Source organism: Bactrocera tryoni, chromosome 4, assembly GCF_016617805.1.
Source record: "Bactrocera tryoni isolate S06 chromosome 4, CSIRO_BtryS06_freeze2, whole genome shotgun sequence".
Classification (NCBI taxonomy): Eukaryota; Metazoa; Arthropoda; class Insecta; order Diptera; family Tephritidae; genus Bactrocera; species Bactrocera tryoni.
In genome coordinates, this window is record NC_052502.1 from 2,064,079 (window position 1) to 2,091,905 (window position 27,827).

Below are 27,827 nucleotides of genomic sequence, written 5' to 3' on the forward strand. Positions count from 1 at the left end.
TGTTGATTCATCATCAGTGGAAGAATTTAACGAGGCCTTTTTTGATTGGTCCATGGTGTACCTTTTTAAGTTTTTATGTTTTTAATCTAGAAAAATATAAATTACTTGTTATTTATAACCAGAAATTTTGCTTATTTTATTTGACATATACGGATATAAATTTATTTGTAAGCTCCCAAGAGAGATACTGATTTCTACCAACATCTTATCCCTATAATAACTAAACATAAAACTATTTATAGAAAAATTTATTACAACACGAAATAAAATGCGACAAAACTCTTCTTTGTCTCTTTGGCAGGAAGAATTGCGACGAATGTTCAACACAGTTGCGTATGCAGACAAATGAAACTCATACAAATAGTAAATTGCAGTAAATAACAATGTGTACAAGTGGGACTTGCTATTTTCGAATTCATTTTTGCAGGGAACGTGTACTTATCTACATACATCCATATTCTTTGAAGCAATTTTCAAGGGCCTAGATACTGGGCATTTTTTTTTATTTATGAATTGCTTGAATGCGACTTATTATGATAAAAAAAAAGCACACTCATTACCAAAAATTATTAAGGTATTGTAGAAAAGTGAAGTGCTGAATACATACCGATATGATTTTAATTACTTCCTTTAACGACTCCGGGAATATTTTATACTGTTTAACTAAAACCAATGAAATTAGGTATATAAAACTACGAAACTGTTAACAATGAAAACAGAATTTTTAAAAAATTATGCAAAGATAATTTAATTCAATCAATACTTTAATACTTGCAGATTCCAATGTATGTTTTATTTGGCTCGGAGTAATAAAATAATATGTTATCAAATATGCATCAGTCCTACGCATCAGTCGTCCGAATACCTCAAACATATACAAATATAATTCAGTTCTTTTTCATAATAGGTTAGGTTTGTTTAAACAATTAAACCAATTGGTTTCTTAACTTTTACCAATATTATAAAACATCGTTTTATGATTAATAATTTAATAAAATTCATGATATGACTAGAAATCAAGAAATGTTGTTTGCCGATAAACCTTAATTTAATAATAAATAATAATACAAATTTGACATTATGTTTACTCAATCACTTTTGTACTCAGTGCATCTGCTTATAAGTGGCATAAAAGGACACATTTTAACACAGTTCCTAGTACATACCACAACCGCCATCCAAAAATCTAACAGACTTTTTTTGCATACAAATCTATTGTAATTACGTACAGGACATATGCAAAAATAGGTACTTCCAGAATGAGTATTTTCCATTATTATTGTATGTACTTTCTAAAGTATTCACACTTTATTCATTAGACGGAACTAAATATTGGCATTAATAACTTTACCTCGAAATATTTTCAAAATATTGACTTTAAGCACTTTTTACAGAATTAAAAACTGTCCATATTTACAATGTAATCATTTAGATTGAAATCCTAGGATACTAGTTTCGAAGGCAAGAAGAAATTCTTCCGCATAATAACCATATTTTGCGCACTACTTTTACCAGGGATAAAACTTTTATAATAGGCAAACAAATAGTAATAAAGATAAAAGTGTCAAAATGTTTAACTAAGAAGTTGCCACAGTGTTTTACGTGAATTTACTTGATATCACCTTGATATTGTTGTCATTGCGGCGAAATCTTTGAATCGAGCCACCTAAACAAATTATAATTTGTAACAATTTTGTCAACAGCTTCGCTTCAAGTTGCCACATAATAATAAAAAATTGATAGAAAGTCGCAGAAAGAGATTACGTTACGGATCACCTCGAGAGGAAATAAATATTGCCAACCCAAAGTCACATTTATTGCTCTTGCCGTTGGCAATCTGTGTGAGCTTATGTTATCCCAATAAATCATTTGGGGAAATTATTCTAGAATGCATGTACAAACTTTTGAACAATAGTTATGAAGAGAATGAAAAAGATAGAAAATGACTTTATTTGAAGTGTCCTATAGTTCCAGTAAGTATATTAATTTGAACATATTGTCAAGAATGTCCAAGTTGTTTATTTGATATCAAGAATGTCCAAAATTGTTTATTTTAAATCGTTATCAAACGAATACAAAAAGTATTTTAAATTTATTATTGTACGAATACAAAAATATTGAAAAGAAAATTAAATTTAATTTTCCAGCGCCTGCTTGCGACTGCTCCGTTTGCTTGTTAACGAACGAATGCCTTTCACTTGTCTGTGACAATATATTAATAATAATCACTAAAAATGTACCCAAAACTCACCGATTCAAACAGTGTTAGATCGCCGAAATAACAATTCTTGGGAATTACTAAATTAGTTTTCAACTCATAAGCTAATGGGTTTGTATTGGATTTATTTTAAAGTTGGTTGTCTTTTATATTTCGCGATTAGAGAACAGAAGCAAATTTTAATAATGGAAAATCGTTTTACTGTTATACCAAATATTCACCAATTGTCGAAGTACTTTTGCCATTCTAAATGAGGTATCTCAAAGCCATGCCTTTTAAACGCATCAACCGCCTCTTCATGTGTCGAAAAACGTTGAAACGATGACCTATTTGTTAATCTTTTACGAACGGTAATAAAAAAAAGTCATTTGGTGTCATATCAAGACTATACGGACGATGACTCATCAAACTGATGCACACTGGATTTTCTGGATGATTCTGTTCCACTCAGAATTTACTGTTCTCCGTTGTCTAGTTGTTTTGAAAGTTTTGCGACCAACATTTGTTGAAATCGGCTCATCTCATTTCCAATCGACACGAGGGAAATTGTGTGGGCTTCAAAGTAGACAAATGTCAAATGTCCATGCAATATTGAATGTATGTATGTATGTATGTACATACATATGTTGTTCCCCCTAATGCTTATAGTTGTCTCTATTTCACGATAGGTCACAAGACGAGCTGGCAATGATAGTTTGCCACATAGTTTCCGGAAGAACAACTGTTTTTGGACAGCCGTCAAGAAATCCGTCCTGGGGTGATCTATGACTTGGATTGAATTCTCCTTACCATCGATAAACACAGGTCCTTGATGGAGTTTCATCGCTAATAATTGAATTACGCACAACCATGAACTGTCGCTAAGTTAATTCGCGATGAAAGTTTGTAAAATGTTCACGATTTAATTCCATTTTTTGGCCAAGATGAATATCTCAAGTCACTGTAAGCAATGCAAATAACGGGCGTACATATACTGTACATATATTATCACACTTTACGATAAAGCTGTCAAGCCCCGAAATGTAAAAGGCAACCTATGTATGTAGTATATATTTAAAACGTTTCGTATGTCGCAAATTATTGTATTTTGAACAAAGTGGATTAAATAAAATATAAAGTGTTATCGAAATCGTTATCTTTACAGCTCTTGTTACGTATACTTTTTATAAAATTATATTTAGAATTATCACATCGATTTTATTTATATAAATACTGATTTTGACACAAACATTGATATTAATAAAATAATAATTTGCAGTGATAGACGTTTTAAAAGCACAAATCTTTATATGTGACCCGGTCTACGGAAAGGGGGCTTAGGTGTCAAACAATCAATTTTCACTTTTTAGTTGATTCGGATGGAAGATGAGATTTTTAACAGCTGTTTCCCAGAAAACAAGTTTTCGCACGTTAGCTCCCTTTTCCCTTTTCGTAGACGAGGTCACATATATTATACATACTTATATAAAATTATATATAAAAAGTACGTGTCACGTTGTTTGTTCGCGATGGGCTCCTAAGCTACTGAACCGATTTTAGTAAAACTTAGCACACTGTGTCTAGTTCAAACAAACTTAGAAGATAGAATAGTAAAAATAATCTATAAATAAAGAATAAGTGAAAGCTCTATTAACTGGACGCCCTATTAAGCGGTCATCTCCATTAACCATGCACATTATTGATGTTTTTTAATAAAATCTATTAAGCAGACAACTCTATTAACTGGACAGAAAGGCTGGTAACTAGACACTGAGAAAGCAGCCCCAAATTCGTTATTTTTTCCAAGGAAATTTATTTGTATGAACATATTCAAAATTAAATCTCAAGTACATCCCTTAGATTCTTATACCGACAAAAACGTTTTCGCCTTTATTTGTAAATGAAATTTTCACTGTATTGAATAGTTTATTATATGAATAATAGTATAAAATGTATACCACTGCAACGCGTGACCGAATCCCCTAGTGTATGTATATTTATATTTATCGTAGTGTGTAATTTGACGTAATAATACAAATGCAACAGTTGCACAAATCAGTGATTTTGAATATGAGTGAAGGATTGTTTTTTTACTGACGTTAAGAAAATAATTTATCTGCCATCCACCAAAATTTAAATTTTACATCCGATAAACTCATCTCGTCCTATGCGATATGCTTCCTCTGTTAGGCTTAAGTTATTTTTGTCTAATATTTCCTAGAAAAGCCTGCAACATACATACATATGTATACATCCTTATATATTTGTATACTTGTAGATGAGTTTAATACAAGAGAAATGTGGATAAAGTTTTTGCGAAGCACAGTCAGTTTTTGTAATTTTCAGGCACATTTCTTCATAGGCGTAGGTGAATAAATACTATTACGAAATTAACTAAATTCTTCGGTAATTATATTATATATACATACATATGTACATTTGCGGTAATCTTCTTTTGAGGGAGTTTTCATTATGTCAGCTATCACTAAATGTAAAAGTATGCGTTGATGAATATTTTAAGTTTTTACATATATTATTTTTGTTTGTATATTATGTATGTTATTTTATGATAATAGTCGAGATAACTTATTTTTGAGATTTCTTATTAAATGACTTCCTCTGAACTCACCGTTGTTTCCCGTATTCTCAAAAATACGTCGAACTTCGCCAGCTTCGGAGCCACTTTCCCAATCGTAGGAATGTTGGTTGTTTAAATCTTCTAATTGTCTAGATGATGGTTTGGCTTGGGTCTGTCGATTGTTGGGTGTTCTACTTTCAATTGTTGCTGTATGTTGAATTTGGAGTTCAGCAGTGTTCGGAATTGTTTTTATATTACTTCTATTCGGGAGCTCAATTCTAGTTGTGGACGGTGAATGTAGTTGCTTGAGCATAAAACAGGGACTACTAATGTTCACTGGCTGTAGTCCAGAATGCTGTTGTAAACGCTGATTACGCGGCGTCCAATATATTTGACTCGCCTGTTGACTTGACTGATCAAGTATCAATGGAGTACTTCGTCCATTATACAACCTATGCTGTAAATGCTGATTTGAAATTGGTTCCTGAACACTTATGTAACCATAAGCGCCCGGAAAAGGTTGCAAATTGTATGGGCGGACATATTGTGGTTGGGCGTAAATTTCATTCTGTCCGGGATAAAAGCTGAATACTTGTTTCGCAGGTACGATTTTATCACCCCCAACAAGTACGTATTGCGGAGTCGGCAAATTTCCATGCTCTACATATAATGCAGGAGTTTCCAGATCCTGTCGCATCAAGTTAATTTTTTGAGGACTATCGTAAATTTCTGAATTGTTTGATAGTAAGCTACTTCTTTTTACCACATGAGCATAAATTGGTGATATTGTATTTGGATTTATTTCACTTATCATTTGCGCCGTATTTATTGGTATGAATTGTTGAGGCAAGCTCTGCATACGTTGAGGAACTTGAGGAGCCGCATACATTCTTGAAGCAGGCCTCTGGTTCGTTTCGACGGACGCATATGATACTGGAGACAAATCAGATGGACCAGTTTGCTTATTATGAATTACTCTAGTTTGTGATTGTTGAATAATTGGTGTTTTATTTAGAGATTTTCTGCAAAAATCTTTCACTTTTTGCAAAATCTCATCTCTAGTTAGTAGACCACCGATGCGACGCTGTTCTGGACTACACACCGGTTCGGATATTTTATTATCTTTTCGTCGTAGAACAACTGGTGTACCCATGTCAATTTCGTAGCCTTTTCTGTTAATATTACCGTTCGCAGAAGTATAAGTCATATTGCCCAAGACGCTTTGACTACGAGGAGTAGATTCGAAAACACTTTCCTTAGTATTACTAATATACCGCATATTTACAGGAAATGATGATGGAATTAATGCTCTTCCATCAATAATTTTAGCTTGTCTATTTTTAGTCAAGCCTGCGAATGTGTTCCTTTGTGGAGATCCCCTAATAAAGTTAGGTTCTAATGTTATGGGCTGTTTGGACATAGTATCAGGTTGGGTTACCGATATTTTTTGTGGCTGAAGACGTTCATATATATTTTCTGCATCCTGCTGTCTTTTTTGTTCTTGTAACATTTTCAGGTATAGCTCATTGTCCATACGATCTTTAATTGCTTTTAATCGTTCCCACTCTTGTTGGTCGACGTAAACTTTATTTGCCACGCTTACCCTATGTGTTAAACTGTGGCTTTCCGCATCATTATTTGCATTTCGGATTGGAGTTGAAGTTGTTTTGGGCCCATTCATGGTAGAAAATTGTTCTCCTATGTTTTCTTTAGAGGTGAAAGGTGTAGAAACCTCAGAAGCCTCATTGTCACTTTTTGATTTGTTTTGCAGCTCTCGTAGAAGTCTCTTTTTCAATATTTCATTACGATCCATTGAACTAGAACGATTAAAAATTTGTTTGCGGTTTAAAGTTTGATTAGATCGTTTGGGTATGAGGCTTTGGCGCTCAACGGTTCGCTTTAGTGTGCCATTTGACGAATTTTCAAGTCCTTCCGTCGTTAGATTCGTTGTGTTATTTACAGCGTACAGTCGATGTGCTCTTGGTTTTAGTATTGTATTATTTGGAGGGGGTCTATTTTGTTGAGAGCTTACCAATCTCTCTTTGGAATGTGGCCGTCTTGAGGGTTTTATGAATGGAGTGTGCGCATCTTCTTCTGCTGTTGAGTTGTGGAGCAGCTCGTCATTTGGTAAGACACTAGATAATGAATTAGATAAGTTTTCCCCACTTGCAAAGCTCTTGCGGGACTGTTGCTGTTGGTGTTTTAAGAACTCCGTTTCGGCAGGACTTAATAAATTATTATTTGCATGAGGACGTCCGTGGAAACTTTGTCTTTCTAAAACCACTCGCTTAAGCGAAGTTTGCGGGTTATCTAAATTTTCTTTCAAATGCATTTTATAATTGTTCAGTGATTTCGGAGTAGGAACGATATCTTTGGGAGTTGTTTTACGTCTAGTAGCAAAAATACTATTTGAAAGCAGACGTTGAAATACTGAGGGCTTTTTAGTGTTACGCACAGAGTCCGTTGTATCTAATGAGATCTGCACGCTCTCAGGGCTTTTAAAAGAGATACGAGTATCAGGTTTAGTTATCTGTCTGCCAGTTGTATACACAGATTGTGCGCCATTCGGAATTTTTTTTGGTATCAAAGTAAGGCCCTTTTTTTCAAGATAATCATGAAACTCTTTAGATTTTATTGTATTGGTAAATGTGCCTTCAGGCGCCTCTTCCAATATTTCTTTGACATCCATATTTTCAAAGTTAACGTTTTTGGGTTGTTCGGATTCTGAGTTTATTTTCTTTATATTAACTAAGTTCGGGGTCACCTCATCACTCGATTCACTTTTTGTTAAGGGACCATCTATTTCATCTAAATCATCTTCTGAACTTATTTGAAGTGTTTTTACCCTATCGTCGAACTTTTTGGCATTCTTTGACACTTCGGCTGGATTAAAAAAATTTCCAACCAAATCGGTACCAACTTTGATCTTGATGTCAGAAAGATCAGGATAATTTGGTTTTGAACATTTCTTAAAGGGAATCTTTGAGTGTGAAAGCGATGCTTCTATTGAAGGTTTACTTTTTAAATCCTTAATACGATCTTTAGTTTGATTTGTTAAACGAAGTTTTTTTGAAGAGTTTTTGTCACCAATATCACGTGTTTCTTCACATTTAAGTCGTGCTAGTATGGAAGGGTCGTAAACAAAATATGGATCCGGATTTTTCACATATGTTTTAACATATTTGGATTGTTTTAGAACTTCTTCAGTAGTAACGAAATCGTCAGGTGATGGTAAGGACACAATATTACCAGAATTTGACTTTCGGTTATTTGTTTCGTTTTTAATTCGTTCTTTTTCCTTTTCTTTTTCACGCTCTCTTTCACGTAACTGTTGCGTGACAGTTTTTCGGACACTCAACGTCGATCGTTTAGCTGGTACAGGGGGCGGTATTTTCTTCTTCCTAGCCGAGTTTCCCCAAGTTGAATATTGTTGTTTAAAAGGATTTTTTTGATCTACAATTGGTTCGCCTTCTATAAATTTGCGTACCTTCTCGTCTTGGGGATCGAAAGAAACCGATTTTTTTAGCTTAGTGCTCGACTTAACAGAAGCTGATATTGATGAATTCGACTCATCTTGTGAGATATCACAGTTATCATATAAGGACTCGCATTCGTCATTGTCGTTTTTGTAAGGCTTTCTTGGTTCGGAATTGTCGATATTATGTCTGTGAATAACATCGTCAGCTATGTTGTTTTCACAATTTAAACTTTTCTTGTCATTACTACTCAAGTTGTGATTGGAACTAGTGTTACTATTTTCTTTAAAATTTTCTATCACGGTGCAAAGTGACTCGGTACTGGCATCATTTCTAGCAATTTCTGACATTTTTCCAGACGGAGTCTCCAAAATCAATTAGATTTCCGAAGCTTAAGGAGTTTAATTTAGAGGATATTGGAATACGGTTTTCGCCTTTTGAGTTGTTACGCGGCATTGGATTTCCTTAGCTAAGTCAATATTTGAAGCCAGTTTTGTAACAATAAATCTGGAGATAAAAAAAACACACGAAAATTATTTTTTATTAATATACATATGTAAGTCAAGGCCAAGTTCAACGGGGAAGAAAGGATTTACCTTTTTAGCTGGCTCCGATCCTGTTGCCGCTGTCGAAATTCCGTTTCCGTCGCTACCACGACACTACAATTCTGAACTGATCGTTAATATTGACTAGAAAGAAAACGTATGTGAGTTTGGTTAACCATTATGGTATTACTTAAGACGGTTGTTTTATTGATGTTAAATAATATTCAACGCGGTAGAGTGGCTAGAGACGGGTACTACCGCTACTCACCACCTGATATATGTACATATGTATTATATGGTAACAATTTGTCTCCAACACCCCCAAATTTAAACAATGATCAAATATTCACCATTAGTGATTTATAATTTCTTTTTCACATTCAGAACAAATTATTAATTTATAGGTAAACTTAATTCTGGTAGAAGAAAATATCGGATTAATAAGAATCAACGAATAGGAGTAGTGAAATTAAGTAGTTTCGAGTGTTGAGCGGTCTGGCGGTAGCAGGCAAAGTTATTAAGTTATAGATATACTTAGAAACACGAAAAGACTTTTTCGATTACCATATACATATGTATGTATATATAATTTCTCAAAGAAAAAATTTGAAAACTATGAAATTGTAAATTTATTTCTGATTATTTATATGGTTATAGCAATTGGCCGGTTCCTTTAATGGAGGGTGTACTGTAGCATTCAGCGAATACACGATCTGTTACCCTCCTTAGACGATAAACCTCCTTAGTTGCGGTTTCATAAAGTGTGCATCGAGGGTAAATGCCTTGTGGATGCCCAAGCCATAAAAGAAATACATTAGTGTGCTCGGATGAATTTGAGGTTTTTGTGGTCTGCTTTTCTTCAGTCAAACATATGTACACATGCTAACTATGTAAAGGTGGCCGAATTAAAAACACTCATTTCGTATTTACGATCGCCGAAAGTGGGAAAGCCGTAACAAAACACAAAGAAGTTCGACACGATCCATGAGTGAAAGGTCTTATGTTTTTTGTTATATATGTACATATGTATATATGTATGTATGTTTACATGCTTGGATGACTCCAGCTTTTAATTTTGTTTTAGTTCAATATGTATGTATGTACATATATATGTAAGCCAAATAAAAGCAAGGGCCTATCTAAACACGGACTACAGACGAGGCGGTTTCAATAGTATCATGATTCTATCTTTGAATTATATTACAGTAAATACGAATATGTTTGCGGGCATTAAATGTATTTCAGATAACTAGATAACTGATGTTAGCTGTTGGACTAATGTCATGCCATGGATATACATATCTCGTTGTGGAGAGCTTCGACAAAGCTCCGAATTAATTGGCAAAGAATCGTGTCATATTATTGCTTTCTGACTCGTCTTCTTTAAATCTCGATGTCTTTTAAAAAATACAAGAAATTAACCGAAATTACACGAAACCAGGAAAGCTTCATTTGCGATCCAACACAATCAATAAGTTGCCGTCTTAATTTCTTCTGTACGGAAACAATTCCCCTTAAGTGGTTTCCTTACTATTTTTGAGTATAATAATATATACGTATGTATATTATTAATACGTCTGACTCGAGACGTCGTAACATTGTACGGAGTGCTCTGTGTTTCTTTTGTTTTAGATATTCTTGTAGACGCAGCCATGCTTTAAGCCCAAAATGTTGCGTATAAATATAGCCAAAAAGTACATAAAATGTACCATAGAATTTATATTGACACTGCGTCCTGACATAAATTACATTTATATATTCGATGTAAGCAGTGAATTCAAAAACAATCAAAAGGAAATTGCTTTTCGGTTGGAGCCCCCATTGGAATGTAAACATTTAAGGGCAAATGCCTGATTGGGTGGACGCTATATTTTGGTCATTTTGCTGAGGTGGCAACTAAATTTCCAGGGCAGACTTTGTGTGATTCTATAGAAATACGCATGAAATAAGGGAGGGTTAGACCGGGAAGGGGAAGAAGCAAAAATCATATACTATCACTGTACAGACTGTTCCAAACTTCATGTGTCTGCCTGTCTAATTCTAAACGAATGCTAAGACTTCTATAGTTTTCTTCTTCGTCATGAGCATTTTTATTCTCAAGATTACTGTCTTTCAGCTCGCAGCTTTTGAGTTTTTTCTCTATTACGGCAAAGTTTCACAATTGGTTCATTTTATTAAAAGCGTTAAAATTAAAAATGGAGATATTAATTGAGGGTCTTGAATAAATTTTTTCGCGCGATTATAACACAAAGTAACTAGTTTTCAAGATTTAGCTTTGCAATGAAACAAAAAAGGACTAAAATACTGTCAGGACAGTTCAAAGTTCGGCAAAATTTTCAATTACGATGAATTTATCTTTCGGAAAAACTACTACATTTGTTCGAAGTTACTGCATCCTCGGTGGGTGGCATAATGTACTGGTTAAATTTAGAAATGTTGCAGGAAGCGAAACTACGGTTTCATTTTTAATAAGAAAACACTATTTTAACCACCTTAAACTTTGATTTTTGAAATATGAGTGCTGTAGCATTACTGGATCACAAAAGAAGAAACTAAGAAAGACACGCTTTTAATATACATACATACATATACTAAGCATCATGAGCAGCGCTCAAAATGTAAATTTCGGTTTGAGGTGTATTTTCTATTCTTCTTATTTCCTCCCCCACCACAAGTATTGTTCGGTTTGTCCTTTGTAGTTTTGTGTAGACAACAACCAAGTTTTTCTGATTTCTTTGCAGAAGTGTGGTTAGTCTAATAAATTACAACGAACATGCACACATACATACATACATATGTATGTACAAATATAATCAGTTCTTTCGGACGACGCGTGTCTAAACCGAAATGTGTTCATTGTTGAGAGGGTGCCTGTCGGCAATAAAGAGTATGCACAAGAGACAATTCGTATTAAGAATGAAACATATGTATGTATGCACATATATACACTGTACATAAGCCCATGTATATTATCATGGTGCGTAAGCGCCCATTATCGCTTAATGTAAGCGCTGTATGAAACGAAATTGCGTTCTATAAAATGTTGAGTAAATGCTCTTACCGGAAGATATTTTAGGAACTTCATGAAAGAACCGGTGCCTTATTAACTCTTTTATCACTGTAAAACGTACCAGTTGGGTGTTCTTTGTTCAAAATGCTATTCTTTCACAAGAAAACGAAGTGCCATTGGGAAATGAGAAACGTGAGTGAATCTTTTAACTAATTTCAGTAAATCCAATAGAAAATAAAAAAGAGTGAGTAACTAGTGCAGCTGGGGATATCTGTTCCAAATCTAAACAGTAGAATGAACTTGTTGTAACCAAGCGATACGTTGCAACCTTTTGACTAACCACAGGGTGCAGTGTTGCATGTGTGTGCACATCTGTGCCTTCACCCACGTACTATTGCAAGTTTTGGATTAAACGCCTTATAGTAGAATGGGGGAGATAGTATGTATTTATGAAAGGTATGTTGCTGTGGAAATCCGATCTACGACCATTTTTCGACAATATTTTAAGGGTAGATTTGACGCTTTTGTTCCCATTGATTTTTTTTGATTTTTTTTGTAATTTTTCCAGCAAAACAACACAGCATTGCCTAAAAAAATATGGCACTAAAAATACTAAGCTCATACTTAGATTCAAATTAGTGAAAAAAGTGTTTCTGAATGTTTGCACGTGGTCTCTGATTTTCAAATATGGGTCAAACCACGTCAAGTGGTCCATGAAAATATTATTTTTTAAACAAATGAATCTGGAAAAATATCTATCTATAATGTGGCACGAATATTTTTCTTTGACTTCACAAAATTTCATCGATTTATCTCCAGTAGTTTATGAGAAAATAATTTTACAATTTTATCGTGCTCTAAATTTCAACCTTCAATAACTTTAACAAAAAATAGAAATTTGACGAAGTATTTATGTATATAAGGTGGAATGCGTCTAATCCCCTTCCTAATGAAATGCTAATTTTCAAAATCGGTGATTTTGCGAAATTTTCATGGACCACTTGACGTGGTTTGACCCATATATAAAATATCCTAAAATGACTTTCGATCTTTAACATAGTTTGTATTAATAGCTCTACTCTCCCAGTTACTCCCTCAGCAAGTCATGACTACTCGAAACTCAAATCCGTTAAAACAACTAGCAAGGAAACTAACACATACAATGTATGTATGTACATAGCTTTCAGCCCATAAGCTAGATCCACATATGTATGTACACATGTGTGTGTTAACAGCTTTGTACTTTTTGTCAAGTGGTGTTAAGGCACTCAAAGAATCTTAGTAGAAATCTCTGGTAGCTAGTCGAATAGAACTAGTCGAACAGAACTAGTCGATTTCACAGCCGGGTAGGCACGAACGAGTACTGGCATCATTACAAGCAATTTAGTTAACGATCGCAATATTTCGGTAAAATATTTACAAATCATGTTTTTACAATCGTGCATACATATGAACTGATGTAAATTTTTCACATACATACATACATATACATAAATTAATGAAAAATTATTATTTTTTGACCTATTAAATCAAATTTCGGAGCGATATTAAAATTAGTTTTGTTATACATAAGTATGTATGTATGTATGTATGTATGTAGGTTAGGGTGAGTCAAAAAATCAAATAATTCTTTTCGCTTGGCATTATATTATATATTTTCCCAAGTAGATTTAAATTTTTCTATCTGATAACAAGAAAAAAATAGAAAACTGTAAGGCGGAGGATCTTCCCGTTGCAATTAAGGGCTCATACTTGGAAGACTCTCCTATACATAGGTGGCGGGGTACCAAGCGGCAAAAAATATTTCAAGTTTTGACCCACACTAATGTATGTAGGTACATATACATATGTATGTATGTGCATGTTTCGAAAGTTCGTTTTATATACTACTATACTGTGGTACATATGTACATACATACATATGTATGTACACACCTGATTCGGCAAGGGAGCCAAGAGACTTTATGTGGCAGCCTATGCATACTCACACTACCAAATGTATACATGTACATATGTATATAGATATTTACATATACGATTACATCTCAAATTGTTTCAGCTATTATTTCAAGCTTGACCTCTCCGCGTAGAGATAATAACATTTGTCCATTAGTCTACATACATACATACATACATTTGTATGCTTTCATAAATACAGTTAATACTCGGTTATGTATTAAAAATTATCGTTCGAAAATATTCTAATTACACAGAAAAACTGAACTGTTTTTTAATAAATTTTTTGGACCAAACCGAAGACATCCTCTCCACTTTGTAGGTGATAATGCACAATTGATGTTAAAAACCATCAAACCTTCATGAGTTTAAGTTTGTTCAGTTTATCGGTGCTTACTTTAATCTACATATGTACATAAGTATGTAAACTGTAGAGATATGTATGTGTGCATGAGTGCTTATACATATGATTTTTGAAACTGAATGCTGAAGTGATAAAGCAACTTCACACAAAACATTGAAATAGTAAAATGATCCAGATCGGAGTGAACATAATGTTAAAGTCGGCTAAAATAGCCAACAAAAGGTTTGAATTGGAGACTTGCTTATTTTATATGAATAGTTAATAAAAATCTGTCTGTGAAGTTTGTCTGGAATTTGAGTATTTTATAAAGTAACACAAATACTGAAACAAAGTGGTCGTTCATTAAAAGAAGGGGGACATGCCAACAGTGGACTTTTGTTGAAAAAAGGAATTTCTTCAATTAAATAAGCTTTTTGCACTAAAGTAATTTTTGCCTTGCATGCTGACTTTGAAACCTTTCTCACTAACGGAAATATGTGGTGCCTGAATACTTTATCCCATAGTTATACTATGTGCATATGACGTCAGCATATCAGCTGATATTGTCAATATGACGGACAAATGTATTTTAATTGTTGCTACAACTCGCTCTACTAACTTTTAGTATACCTGTTATATCATGCTCCTACGCTGGTTCCCACACATACATACATACATACATACATATGTACATATGCACTTACAAGCGTTGCACCTTACGTAGGCAAGTGTTCAGCGCCGAAAGCTGCTTCTCTTCTGACTTGTCTTCACTTCATTTCCTCGAAGATGGCCGATTTGTTTATTTTGTTTCTGCTTTTTTCAATCGTTGTTGTTTACGTTAACGAAAATAAACACCTTTAGATTCAACGCCATTGGTCCACCGTTGTTGCTTAACGGTTCTGTTGCAATGTTGCATTTTTGTTCTGGCCGTTTGAGCAATTTAGAAAACGTAAAATTTTGTGGTGATGAATGACAGAAACAGTGCTCGAATTTGTGATACATATTTACATACATATGTACATATGTACATATGCATCCAAGTTTGAAGGTAAGAGTTAAGTTTTGATATGTATGTGTGCCCATGCGTACATTCACATACATCCGTACGTAAATAATAGCCTAAAATGTTACCACATATTCGAGAAACGATTGCGTGAGTAAATATAATGTATGTAAATATACATACATACATACATATGTATATAGTATTTCGTATATTTTAATGCAATAATAATTTGTTTACCTAAATAATATATCTTAGTATCCGTTTTAATGCGATAAATTCATTTTTTATACGTACATATGAACATACAGCCGTGTTTACGAAAATAGTAGTGCCGGTGACTACTAATTATTTAACAGTCAAATCACATGATAAGAACAATATTCGATCAAAAAGTTATAAAAAACCTAATTTTTAAAATAAAATTGAAAAATTATGCTGTTCAAGAAAATAGTAGTGGCTATTAAAAAAGGTGAAAAATCTAAGAATATGAAAGAAACAGTAAATATTTCATATTTAATATGTTTCCCAAGGTCTAATATTTTGTTGTAAATCCGTTATTGTTTATAACGACTAGGCATCGACGTAGGATGGAATCAATAAGCTCCCTACAACGCTTCACCGAGACTTGAGCCCATACCTCCTTAAACACTTGCCAAAGCTCTGTGCTTCTTGATGGTTTTGCTGTTGCTACGCATCTCTTGACATCGCCCCATAAGTTTTCGATAGGATTTAGGTCTGGAGATTGTGCTGGCCATGGTATCACGTAGATGTTTTCAGATGCAAACCACTGATTAGCTAGTTTGCTCGTATGTTTAGGGTCATTATCCTGCTGAAATGCCCATTTTAAGGACATTTTCCAACAAGCATACGGTAACATTACATCTTTCAATGTATTAATGCACACTGTTTGGTCAATAATGCCAGTGATCAAAGAGATTGGACCATCGCCAGCATACGAGAAACAAGCCCACACCATAGTGTTTAGCTCAACATACTTTACTGTCTTTGTGGTGTACCTTGGGTGGTATTCTGTGTTTGGGAGACAACGAACACACTGCCTGGAGCCTATACCACCAAACAAAACAATTTTGATCTCATCTGTAAATACAATATTGTGCCACTTTTCGGCGGGCTGATACATATGGTCTTTCGAAACTTTTTATTCTTGCAATTGATGAGCTTCTTCGTCAACAGGAGTACTTTTCTCGGACCCCTTGCAAGTAAATTAGCTTCTATTAGCCTTCGGCTAACTGTGACAGCACTGACCAATTCATTTTTAATTATTTTTGACAACGCCGAAGGCTTCGCTTTGCTGTATCGCAAAACTCGTCGGTCCTCTAGAAATGAAGTCTTGCGCTTACCACCACGAGTTTCCGACTTAATAGTATGATGAATAGCATTAAATATCATCGGAGCAGTGCAACCAATCATTTCTTCGATTTCTTTATATGTCTTGCCTTCATCTCTTAACTTAACTATTAACTCTCGCTTTTTGATTGAGCAATGCTTTTTTTCAACCGACTAAACAAGAAATAAAGAGCGATTTCAATAAATTTATATCACACAATTACTATATTATTTTAATACACTTACTGATGTCAGTTAAAATTAAAAAAAAAAAAAAATTAAATTGTTTTCAACTATTCCCGTCAAGCACTACTATTTTAATGAACAAGAGTTTTTTGGTGCAAATATTGACATATACCATAAAGAAAGCAACGTAAAATAAAAATAATGGCATTTTGGTGTTTTTTTGTTAACAATATTCTGTTCTACGAAAGTATTGTAGAAATGTTCAATTTGCAAAATAGAACATGTCAGAAATAAGATTAGAGTTTTATGTGAACACAACTGTGCATACATATATGCATATAAAAGTGATGAAGTCGTCTCTATTATAATACCACCACTGTATACATTGCAGGCATATACATATGAATATACCATACAATTTGTGACAAAAAAGGACCCGGAAATTGTAATTAAACTCCCCGGATAAATGATATTTCAAAAACAAAGAATTTGTCACAAATTTTGTATTTTGGTGATTCAGTTTTATTAAAAGCGGAAGCTTACGAGTGATACAAAGCCTTCAAAGACGGTCGAGAGATCGTTGACGACATGCCTCGTTCTAGACGACCTTCTACCTCTTCAACTTATGAAAATATAAAAAAGTTAAGGAATGTTGTCGGAATCGTCAGGCAAGTGTAAGAGATATGGCTAGAGTGTTCGAAGTTCGTTCGAATGATTTTGGTGAATATTTTGGGTATGCAAAGCGTTCTTGCCCACCTCGTCCCGATAAAGCTGAAGTTTTTTTTTCAAAAAGAGTACCGTAGACAGGTCTCTTTGCACATGCTTGATAGAGGAAATACCGATCCCACTTTCATGGAGAGCATTATAACTGCAGATGAGACATGGGCTTCTGAGTTTGAATGCAAAAACGTCAACAATCATCGAAATGGAACCCGTTATCAGCCGATCGAAGAGATAAAACAAAGTTCGCTGAAGGAGCTGAGGGACATCACAAAAAGTGCTTATGAAAAGTGTTTCGAGGACTGGAAAAATATTTGGCATAAGTGTATTATATCTGGTGGGAATTACTTTGAAGGCGACAAAATAAATATTCATGATTTTGCGTTTTATTTACAATTTTCGGGTATTTTATTTAGCAAAATTGTAAAACCATGCAGAAGAATATGTGAGATTTAATGCCTGCTCATTCCTGGAGGGTGTTTGCATTACCTTCAATACAAATGAGCATACATATGTATATATGTACATATGTATGTATGTATTCTGGATTTATTTCACCCACATGTGTGTAAATTGTATTGCAATTGGGTTTCGAGGTCTGGAGCGAGGAATGTGTCTTTTGCGCACTTACAAAGGCATACGAGCAAATTAAAATGTTTCACATTCCACACTATTAACTGTTCAGGAACCATACGGCCTCTATGCATGTATACAAAGAAGAACATATGTACATAAGTATGTACCTATGCATGCACACAGCGCAAGATCGCTTTTATGGAATCCACGAATATAAAATACAGTACATATGTAGATATATGTATACGTTCTCTGGATGTATGAATTGTTGTTGTTATTGACCTCTTCAAATAAATTGAGCAATGCGAGATCAATTATAAGATCTAAAGCTTTTTACATTTGTTCCAAAAGATGAACAAGTTGTATATAAGTAAATATATAAGTACATACATATCTACGCATGCACATAAACGTATTCAGATAAATAATTGATGCTCTGGAAACCAAAACGTAACTTCAGCTAGGTATCTCATTGAGTGAGACTGTTTTGCTTTGTTTTCGGTTTTGGTATAATACAAATGTACGTTCAGGTAGTACATACCACACTCATGCTCACTGCTTTATAAAAGCGTATTCAAGCAAGCTTTCTAAGTTCAGATAAGAAACGCAGAAAACGGAAAAGAAGAATAAGAAATAATAAATAGAAACAATTACTTTTTTAAAGGTATGCAACAAAGTGCTAAGTGCTCTCTAAACCTTCAAGAAATATTTGCAGTCATATGAACTCACGGTACTCGGTGAGTTAGAAAAAAATTTTCAAGATTTCATCTTACTTCGCTCCAGTTCTACATAGTACTTGAGAAATGTTTCTTATATACCATATAATATACTATATACTTATATATGTATGTATGTATGTATGTATTTATTTGTTTAATATGGAATCCTACTTGGCTTATGCGGCTTTTCAATGTGTTGTTATTGTTTCCAATTTCCCACCGTTTTTCGCTAGCTGTTTCTGCGCCATTTTACGCCCCTTCGAATCATCTCTATACATTCTAACATCTGTAGACGTCTAATAAGACCGAAATTACTGCTCTCGTTGGTTTGTGAGACTAACTTTTCTTCCATTTTGAAGAAGTTGTTTTCGAAAGGTCGCCCTGAAATTTTATATCTTCATCTTTATTGGCGTAGACACCGATTACGCAGTTATAGCCGATTTTACTACAGCGCGCTAGTCTTTCTACCTTTTTACTGTTTGCCACCAATTGGAGATTCCAGATAAAGCCAGGTCCTCACCGTACAGCTCATCGACTGCGGTATTCGCCGTTGCCAATGCACAGAGGATCATAAATCTTCCGCAGAACCTTTCCCATCGAAAACTCGTAATGCCGACTCATCAAATGTTGTCATTGTCCATGCCTCTGAACCTTATAGCATGACGGGGATGATGAGTGACTTGTAGAATTTGGGCTTTGTTCGTCGAGATTGGACTTTATCTCAATTGCATACTCTGTCTGAAGTAGCACCTGTTGGCAAGAGTTCTTTTGAGTTTTATTTCGAGGCTCACGTTGTTGTTGGTGTTAATGCTAGTCTCAGGATAAACGTAATTAACAGTGTATGTGGCAAAAGAAATGGCAAAACATTACGAAAATGGACTCAGCTAGCACTCAGGTGGACTAAATACTCTCACTTATGTATATATGTATGTACATATACATAGGTGTTATATTGAGTTACAATATCAGAAATCTAACAAGGATCTAACCTGTAAACCATCTGCCAGTAACCGGTAAATATCTGGCGCATAGTTTTCCATAAATATATTTATTTCTAAATCCTACGAGTATTTAATTTATTTATTTCTTGCATCGCCTTCAAATTATTGGACCAACAACTTCTCAATGCATAAAATCTTTGCAACGAACAGTTATTTTAGAATTCACGGGGCCAATAGCAGTGAAAGCTTTGTGGTAACTGATGCGGTCAGGTGTTGCAAGAATCTAAGAGTAGCGTTATGGTTCCCGCTGAAAAGTCACATGTACTCGATGTACGCGCCGTAAAGTAAAACTTTTGAAATCGCCGCAGTTTCATGTGGCATTTTGGGAGACCGTACAAATGCGCAAATCGTTCAAAAGCTTTTGGAACACGCTCTTGTGTGCTGCCCTTAAGCATACAGTAGGCTCCGCTAAAAGTGAGCAACCAGCCTTGTGATATGTATGTATGTATGTGTGTATGTATGCCTTAAAAGATTTTAAAGATTTTGCATTGATGAGATACTTTGGTCATGTGGAATTTTAAGTCGTACGCCTATACATACATACATATGTAGGTGAGCATTTGTGTGAAGTTTGGCGTGTTATAAAGCAAATGAAGAGCTTGTTCAATATCTGGGGGCTTGTCTGTATGACCGCAACGATCAGTGGAGATTTCAACTGGTTTTCGAATCTTCATTTGCTCAAATGAAACTTTTATGCACAGTGATTTTTTAGTTCAATACAAACAACAATCTCACAAAACATAATCGTGGCACATTGGCTGTACCTGTACACACACACACACTAATACGTAATGATGAAATTGGTTTTTACCTTATATGCCGTCTTAGGTGAGTTGCTAATGCAAAACTGTACACCATAATCGTACATAAATTCAAAGGGGCTTGCCAATATTTACATACATATGTATGTAAGTATATACCATATATGTATGTACGTAAATTATGCAGATAACTAGAGTCCGGTAGGAATACGTTTGTATGACTGAAGAGCACCTTGGTTCGATCCACGGGTTAAACCAAAATCAAAAAGTGTTTTCTGAAAGCGCTCGCGAAAGCCTAAAACTTGTAGGATTCTCTATTCCTGGGACAAGCATCTTGACGACATATTTGCTGCATTCTCAGCATTATCTTCTACCAAAAATTTTGAGTACTTCCTCCTAACTTAACTCCAAGTCATTCATATTGATGACAATTCCGAATCGTGGGAATGACGGAGTGAGCGCATATTCATACTCCTCATATGCATTTACTTAAATGGGCACATTTGTTGCACTCACTTTCGATGTTTGTTAATTTTCTGCTTGTTTCAAGTGTATTGCAATTATAGTAAGGTAAGCTCAGCGTAAACAACATGTGTATGTATGTACGTATCAATGAAAACGGGGTTGCATGCTAAACGGGTGACTTCTGTCGATCAGTTCGTATTCCACTTATCTTTGTTTTTGTGAAACGTGCCCGATTGCAAAATCGCTGTGTATGTACGTATGTACGTATGCACGTATGTAAGACAATGCATGCACCCAACTCGTTCTGTATATGTATTAGAGTGCAACTGAGCTGGCCGACGCGAATCGCCAAATGTTTAGAGTCTTTTGTAGAAATTCTGCTTATGCACTTTTCCACGGGTTGCTTTTGTTCGTTTGATTTGCATTCTTTGCAGAAAATGAAGTAATTGTCAATCAACCTATTTACTTGCATGCTCGAATTATTTGTTTTCACATATGTACATACATATATACAAACATGTTATATGTGCAATGCAGAGTGTAAATGTATAAATGGATGTACATACGTGTGTCCATTATGAGCCCTCACTGCGTTCGCCTCGTCGACTTTGCAGGGGCGCGCAAATTAAATTTTCAGCAATTATGACATCATTGTTTTCGTTAAAACCCAGACAAAAGTGTGGGCGCTCATACAATACACTTGCAATTATATCTGACATATTCATATGAAGACCTCGTGCAAATACTAAAACTAAACGAACTCGGCCCAGTTCGCACTGCCTCAAGCATTGTGGGGTTCTTGTATGTATATGGTCGTTCAGAACTTATCATAGTTACAACATAAATTATCGAAGAGTAAACTGATAGTGCGACTACATCGTCACAAATAGCATGGTGCCGTTAATTTGAAACGATAATCACAAATCTTCATACGAAAGCACACTTGTAAAAATTAATAAATATACAAATGTACATAAACATGTTTACGTGTGCATAAGCGACTTTATTGAGTAGCTTCAACCAAGGCGGCGCCTCGCTTAATTTGTCTAATGTGCAGAATTTATGCTTACAACGAACTGTCGCAAATTTGTGTCACTGCGCCAAAAACACTCGCAATCGCTCTCAGATAAGCGCCAACCGCGCTGCCAATATGCCGCTGACCCCAGAGCCGAACTGAACGGAGAGTTTGCCAAATGCAGACGGCTGGAAATCACAGCGGCCCGACATGCATTCACATGTGTGCACACGTGCAGATATATGTACATATGCACGTAAGTATGTATGTATTTTTAGCGGGCAAATTGCCCATTTCTGTCCGCTGTGAGTTGATAATTCACTGTTGTTGCCAGAAAATCAATTTCTGCGCAGATATTCAGCACAAAGGCGGCGCCAAACGTTAGCTGTTGAGCAGTAAAAGCCCATCGCTGCTGCAGTGGTGGCAGCGGTTTAATGCAGTTATGCAACATCTTCCAGCGCATAAACATGTAAGTACATAAGTATGTAGGTACATATGTAAGTACATATGTATGTACATATGTAGTATGTACATAAGGGTGTGTACTATGCAGTGGAACAAAAAACTCCTCATGAAAATTCCAATCCCCGGCATAAAGTGGAGCTAGTCAGAGAAGCCTGAGATTTTGGTAGAGCTTTGGAAAAGACGGCTCAAAATGGGCGCAAAAATTCCGTCAATATTTTGGCGATAAATAAAATTCAAATTTACATTTGTACATACATATATTGCCCCATGGAGCACAAATTGAATTAGGTAGTTCTGTAACAGTTTTGAATTTGTATGAGACTAACGTAATTTTGAGAGAAATCTGACAAAAGAAGCAGTGCTAGGAAATAAGTAAAGTTGAGGTTATTTCGTTTGGGACTACTTTCTTTGGAAATTACGCAATTATTTTTCGAGGCTGCAGTGGTGTACATATAGTAAGTATGTATGTGCTAACTAACATATTATCTGGAATGAGAAAGGGCTTGAAGGAATCGCCTGGTCAAGCGATAACTCGTTGGTTTGGATAACTCGTATATTTGGTTTAAGTATCTCCAAATTTCTCTGTTTCAAGCAGTCGTTTGGAAGTCAAATTATAAAAGTATGTGTATATGAAGGTATGTAATCAGACGCTCTTAATACTTGAAAATAAGATTTTAGATACTGCTGAAAGCGAAGAAGATTCCTAAATTCCGGTTTTACTAAATTGTTATTGACTATAAATTTACAAAATATATATGTACATACATATGTACACATAAATTTTCTTGTAGATTTCAAATGCATTCAATTCAGAAATGAACGAATGTACATACATATGTGTGTATGTGCATATGTACATACATATATGCCAGTGCTTAACTTGCCGATGTGCTCCTTTGATAACCGTAAGGTGACATTGTTTGCCAACGTTCTCAATAAGCTCTTCCGCTGTGCTGTGGGCTGAGGTTGGACATCGCAGGCCTTTTACGAAGCATATAATACATACTTATGTACATAAATACATATGTACTTATCTGCGTCCTATGGCTATGCTTTGCGAATATGATTCTCAACTAAGGGGATATTTTTGCTTCTACCTATGTATGTTTCAAGAAATTAGACCAGAACTGTAAAAAAGAATTGTATTTGTATATTTGAAGCGAATAATTTCAGAGTTCGCTTCGCCTGCGATAGGAACCCATGACCCTTCAGTTGGTAGTAACGCACTTAACTCATATACATAAATGTTCATTGTTGTAGTAATTAAAAAAGCTAAAGTATATTTCGTAGTTGAAATTTCAAAAAATAACATTTGCTTAATTGTATATACATACATATGTATGTATATATGTATACAATACGATTGTGAATGTGTGTGTGCGGAATATTCCGACAAACCAAGTCAATTTGGCGAACAATCACAAACACACACACACCAAATGCTTAAGGGTGTGCATGTGTGTGTATGTTTGCTTACCGAAATTGTAAGCGTATCCGTAAGTATGTACATCAAATAGTGTGTATGTTTGTATGTATGTGTGGTGTATGTGCAGGTGAATGTTAATCTTTTTTAAGCAATTAAAGTTGGCTATAATGCGGCTGCCAAACAGCAAAATTAAATAAAGTGGTTGTTGAGGTTTTCAGCTTCCACATGGTGATTTTGGCTTCGAGGAGAAGAAAGGTAAAACGTAGAAACCAGCCAAGCGTGTAGAGTCAAATATGAGTGAGTGCATATTATTATTTGGTAAGTTAATGTTAATGTTCAGTTAAAACAAACCAAAACACCAACCTTAACGGAATCTGGTAACTCTGCAAATCGGCATCTGGGACGGTTCTGTTTGAGAACAAGTACCGATTTCTCGACACCAATTTTGTTAAGGGTCTTTTAACAGAAAAAATCACCAAAATGGCCATTCTATTTTGAAGATTTATTATATGAGTACATGGTAAGATGGCAACACATTTTCGGAAACATTTACCAAACGTCGGATATCGTTTCCTGATCTTAGTGTTAAGGGAAGGTACATGTATGTATATGGAAATCGTTTAGGGCTAGGAATGGATTAAGTCGCTTTCGGTCACCATACCTTATTGCTTGAACTGCCTATTGTATGTACATATGTATATTCAAAATCTGATAGGAGTCAAAATATCATTCTATGCGCGGTTGTGGTCTGATTTGCCCTCTTTTCAAACTGTGTAGATATAAAATCAAGGTAAGGGTGCCTTACAGTTCAACATGTTTTGACCAACACTTTTCTTTGAATGCGGGAATGGAGATGTTCATATGCACATGTGTTTGCTTGAATTTATGTGTACATATGGAACCTATGTAGATATGTACAAATATTATGAGAGTGAAGGTTATTTATAGTACGTGAACACTCATATCTATTTACCTTGACGATAACGCTGTTAATGATACCAGAATGTTTGTAAAGTTGTGTTGAAGTGCAGCGTGTGGCGGGACGGGCGTTCGTTCGCTAGTATGATAAGCAACAGAAGGCGTACATTTATAGTACATACATATGTAAGTATATCGAAGATCGCTTTTTGTGTTTTTGCTGGAGTAAGCACAAACTGTTCCACGGACAATTCGCTGCTTCAGGAGATCTGTAGTCACAATGGCTAGCACTTCACTTCAAGGACGACAAAACAAATATTGTTGATAAATATGTGTATGTTTGTAGGTACAGAAGTGTCTGCAGCAGATAAAATGCATACAATGTTTTTCACTTAGCTCAATTGAAACGCTGTTCTTGGTTTGCTCTTTATCACTCACTCATTAACTATAAATATATATACATATGTACATACATATGTATGTAAGGTTATACGTACGTGTGTATGTGTGCAAGTGTGTTGTCCTATAGATTTCATAAATCGTTTTTAACCGCAAAGTGAAACCGGTAGCATGGATTAAACACTATAATGCAAATTATTTAAGCACAAGTATGCAAGTACATACATATATACATATGTAAGTATATCTGTATGTATGCAACTTTTTTTGCACTTAAATGATCACAACAAGATACTGCATATGCAACTGATTACATTTAAACTGACACGTTTCGCGTGATCACGGTCACCCACACGCACACACAAACACTACAGACTCGATAAACGATTGCACCCCGATGAGAAATTATTCTTTGTCATACAGATATACATAAGTATGTATGTATGTACATATGCTAAAATATGTGAGCGAGTGCAAATAGTTAATAACTTGCATTTTGCAGATGTGCATACACAAATCAAAATAACTGTAGATAATTCAATCTAATAAACTGCATGCTTAGCAATGGCGTGTTCGTTTTATCAAGTCTCCACTGTATGCATTCGAGTAATTGCATATGTATGACTTTATATATATACATATATGAGTTCACACGTACATCTGTTTGGAAATTAAGCATTTGCATCGGCCGATGGCGTGTGCGCAAACACAGTGCGATTTCTTTTTATTATATTTATAAATGTTATATAAAAGTCACATATGTATGTATGTAGTACACAACTCGATTTTCTTTTTTCTATATATTTTGCACTTTTCGCACATACATACATACATACGAATATGAATATACTTTTATATGCATATGGAAACAATAATTCACCGGAGTGTTTGCTTTTTCTTTCTTTGCTCCCTTATCGGGAAGCGGTGGGGCGGCAGTGGCGCGCGCAAAAGCTCAAACGCTTGCTAAAAATCGCTCCATTCCGACCGGTTGCTTCAATGCCTCAAAGCAGCTGCATTGAACAATGACAACCGACGCTGCGATCGCCGTCGATTTGATTAATATTATTTTTGTTTGCTGTGTGTTTGTGAATTTTTTCCTCTGTTTTTAATAAAATTGCATTCACCGGCAATTCACGAACTCACGAGCTGTTGCTGCTGTTACTCATCACGTTCCTGGGTAAGCCGTCGCTTGACTGCCGCTTTTCGTTCTCGTTCTCGTTTGTTTTTGTTATTGTTATTATTGGTGCTTTTACTACCTTTCATTCATACGCACATCTGCCGGTTTCATACGCGGCCACGTACGACAACGAACCGAATACTCAGTAGCCTAACACACACACACACACATACGTCCTATTCACTATGTGTCATTTGTATTGCACAAATATTGGTTAGTGTTTGTGTTGCATATGAAATTGCGCCGTTACCGTTCGCAATCAACCCGCTTTTATTGGATTTCGAAGCCAAAGGCCCTCCACTGTGTACTCTATTCGCTGTCACTTTTGACGATGTACTGAGCTTGGAATTGCTCGCATGTGCCCGTTGTACGTGGATAACGACCGTTTCGCGTTCTGTCTCATTAACAACTGAATAAGTGAGCAGCTGAAGCAGTGCAGTGCCCAATGAGCCGTTCGAGTCGGGCGTGTGTGCTCACTGCTGGATTGTTGAATGGTGTTCATTCTGGAAATGAACTCACCACCTATGCTCGGAGCGACTAACTGCCAAGCGGGGCGGCTGTTCCCAATGGGAAGTCATTGAATTGGTGGCAAGGTACTATCGCTCGCAATATGTGCGCTCTGAGCGCGCCTCGGTGTTAACAAAAGCTGACTGTGGAGTGAGTCACTATAATCTAACAAGCGAACTACCAATAAATTTGGTAAGGCTGGAGTGGGTATGTATTCGATAAGGGCAAGAGTGGAGCGTTTGCGCAAACGAAGTGTTTGGCTAGCGCACTGACTGCTAAGCAACATATGCTGTACGCATTCAAGTAAACAAACATAATTATGCACTTACAACCCAACAAACCATTTAGTTTAAGATGCGGTCAACTATGCTAACTCACATTTCTCGACAACACCGGTTTAAACCTTTGGAAATCTAAACGAATAGCGCTAAAAACTTTCACAAAACGGTAATGCACTGTTTACATTATGGGTAAAATATTTTCTCTGCTTGGTTTGGAGGAGAATTCTAAATCGTGTAATACGGTATTTGATGTATATGAATGAATGAGTCTCTGAAACTGATGGTCATAAAAAAAATTTAATGAGAAGAGATGAGTGGTCAAGAGGTTTATGAGATAGGCACTTTCACATAAAAGACGGTGAGGTTGCGTTTAGCGATACGTTTTGTTAACGATGAATATTTAGTGTAGTTGTAGTACGTTTTAGGGAAAAATAAGCTTTGCTTACCTTTCGACGTAAACTTTCTTTTCGCATCTATGTTTACATCATCTTCCGTTGGACACAAATGTCGAGTTTTTTTAATTATCTCAGGGAATGAATGTCATGGACATCATTTAATTACCTCCATTCACTAAAGCAAGAGCTGGCGTACTCATTTTCCCACAGCATATAGTACATAACGTGCATAAGACCGCTAATTGAACGGTAAGTACGATGAAAGCGGAACTCGAATTAACGTGTTGGCGGCAAAATGACTTGCAATGAAAACGCGACAATGTGGACGATCACACACAAACTGTTAAGTTTGGTAAGA

At 35.4% G+C, this 27,827-nt stretch overlaps 1 protein-coding gene across 10 annotated transcripts; it reads right to left on the minus strand.

Moving 5' to 3' along the window:
• Window positions 1-68: 68 nt before the first annotated feature.
• Window positions 69-27,827, minus strand: LOC120775689. 10 transcript variants are annotated; one of them, XM_040105999.1, is made up of 5 exons: window positions 26,537-26,673; window positions 24,766-25,155; window positions 8,848-8,940; window positions 4,827-8,758; window positions 69-86 (listed from the first exon to the last, which is right to left on the minus strand). In XM_040105999.1, the coding sequence occupies exons 4-5, from the start codon at window positions 8,599-8,601 to the stop codon at window positions 82-84; spliced, it is 3,780 nt and encodes a 1,259-aa protein (XP_039961933.1). In that variant the 5' UTR covers window positions 8,602-8,758; window positions 8,848-8,940; window positions 24,766-25,155; window positions 26,537-26,673; the 3' UTR covers window positions 69-81. The 10 variants fall into 10 exon arrangements, with proteins under 10 accessions (XP_039961933.1, XP_039961927.1, XP_039961926.1 ...); XM_040105993.1 differs by lacking the exon at window positions 69-86 and adding an exon at window positions 25,208-25,292 and having other exon boundaries at window positions 4,702-8,758; window positions 24,766-25,005; XM_040105992.1 differs by lacking the exon at window positions 69-86 and having other exon boundaries at window positions 4,702-8,758; window positions 24,766-25,005.

What these genes read in the sequence shown, in the direction of transcription:
- LOC120775689 (XM_040105998.1), bottom strand. Translation starts at nt 8,601, where the DNA reads ATGTCAGAAATTGCTAGAAATGATGCCAGTACCGAGTCACTTTGCACC.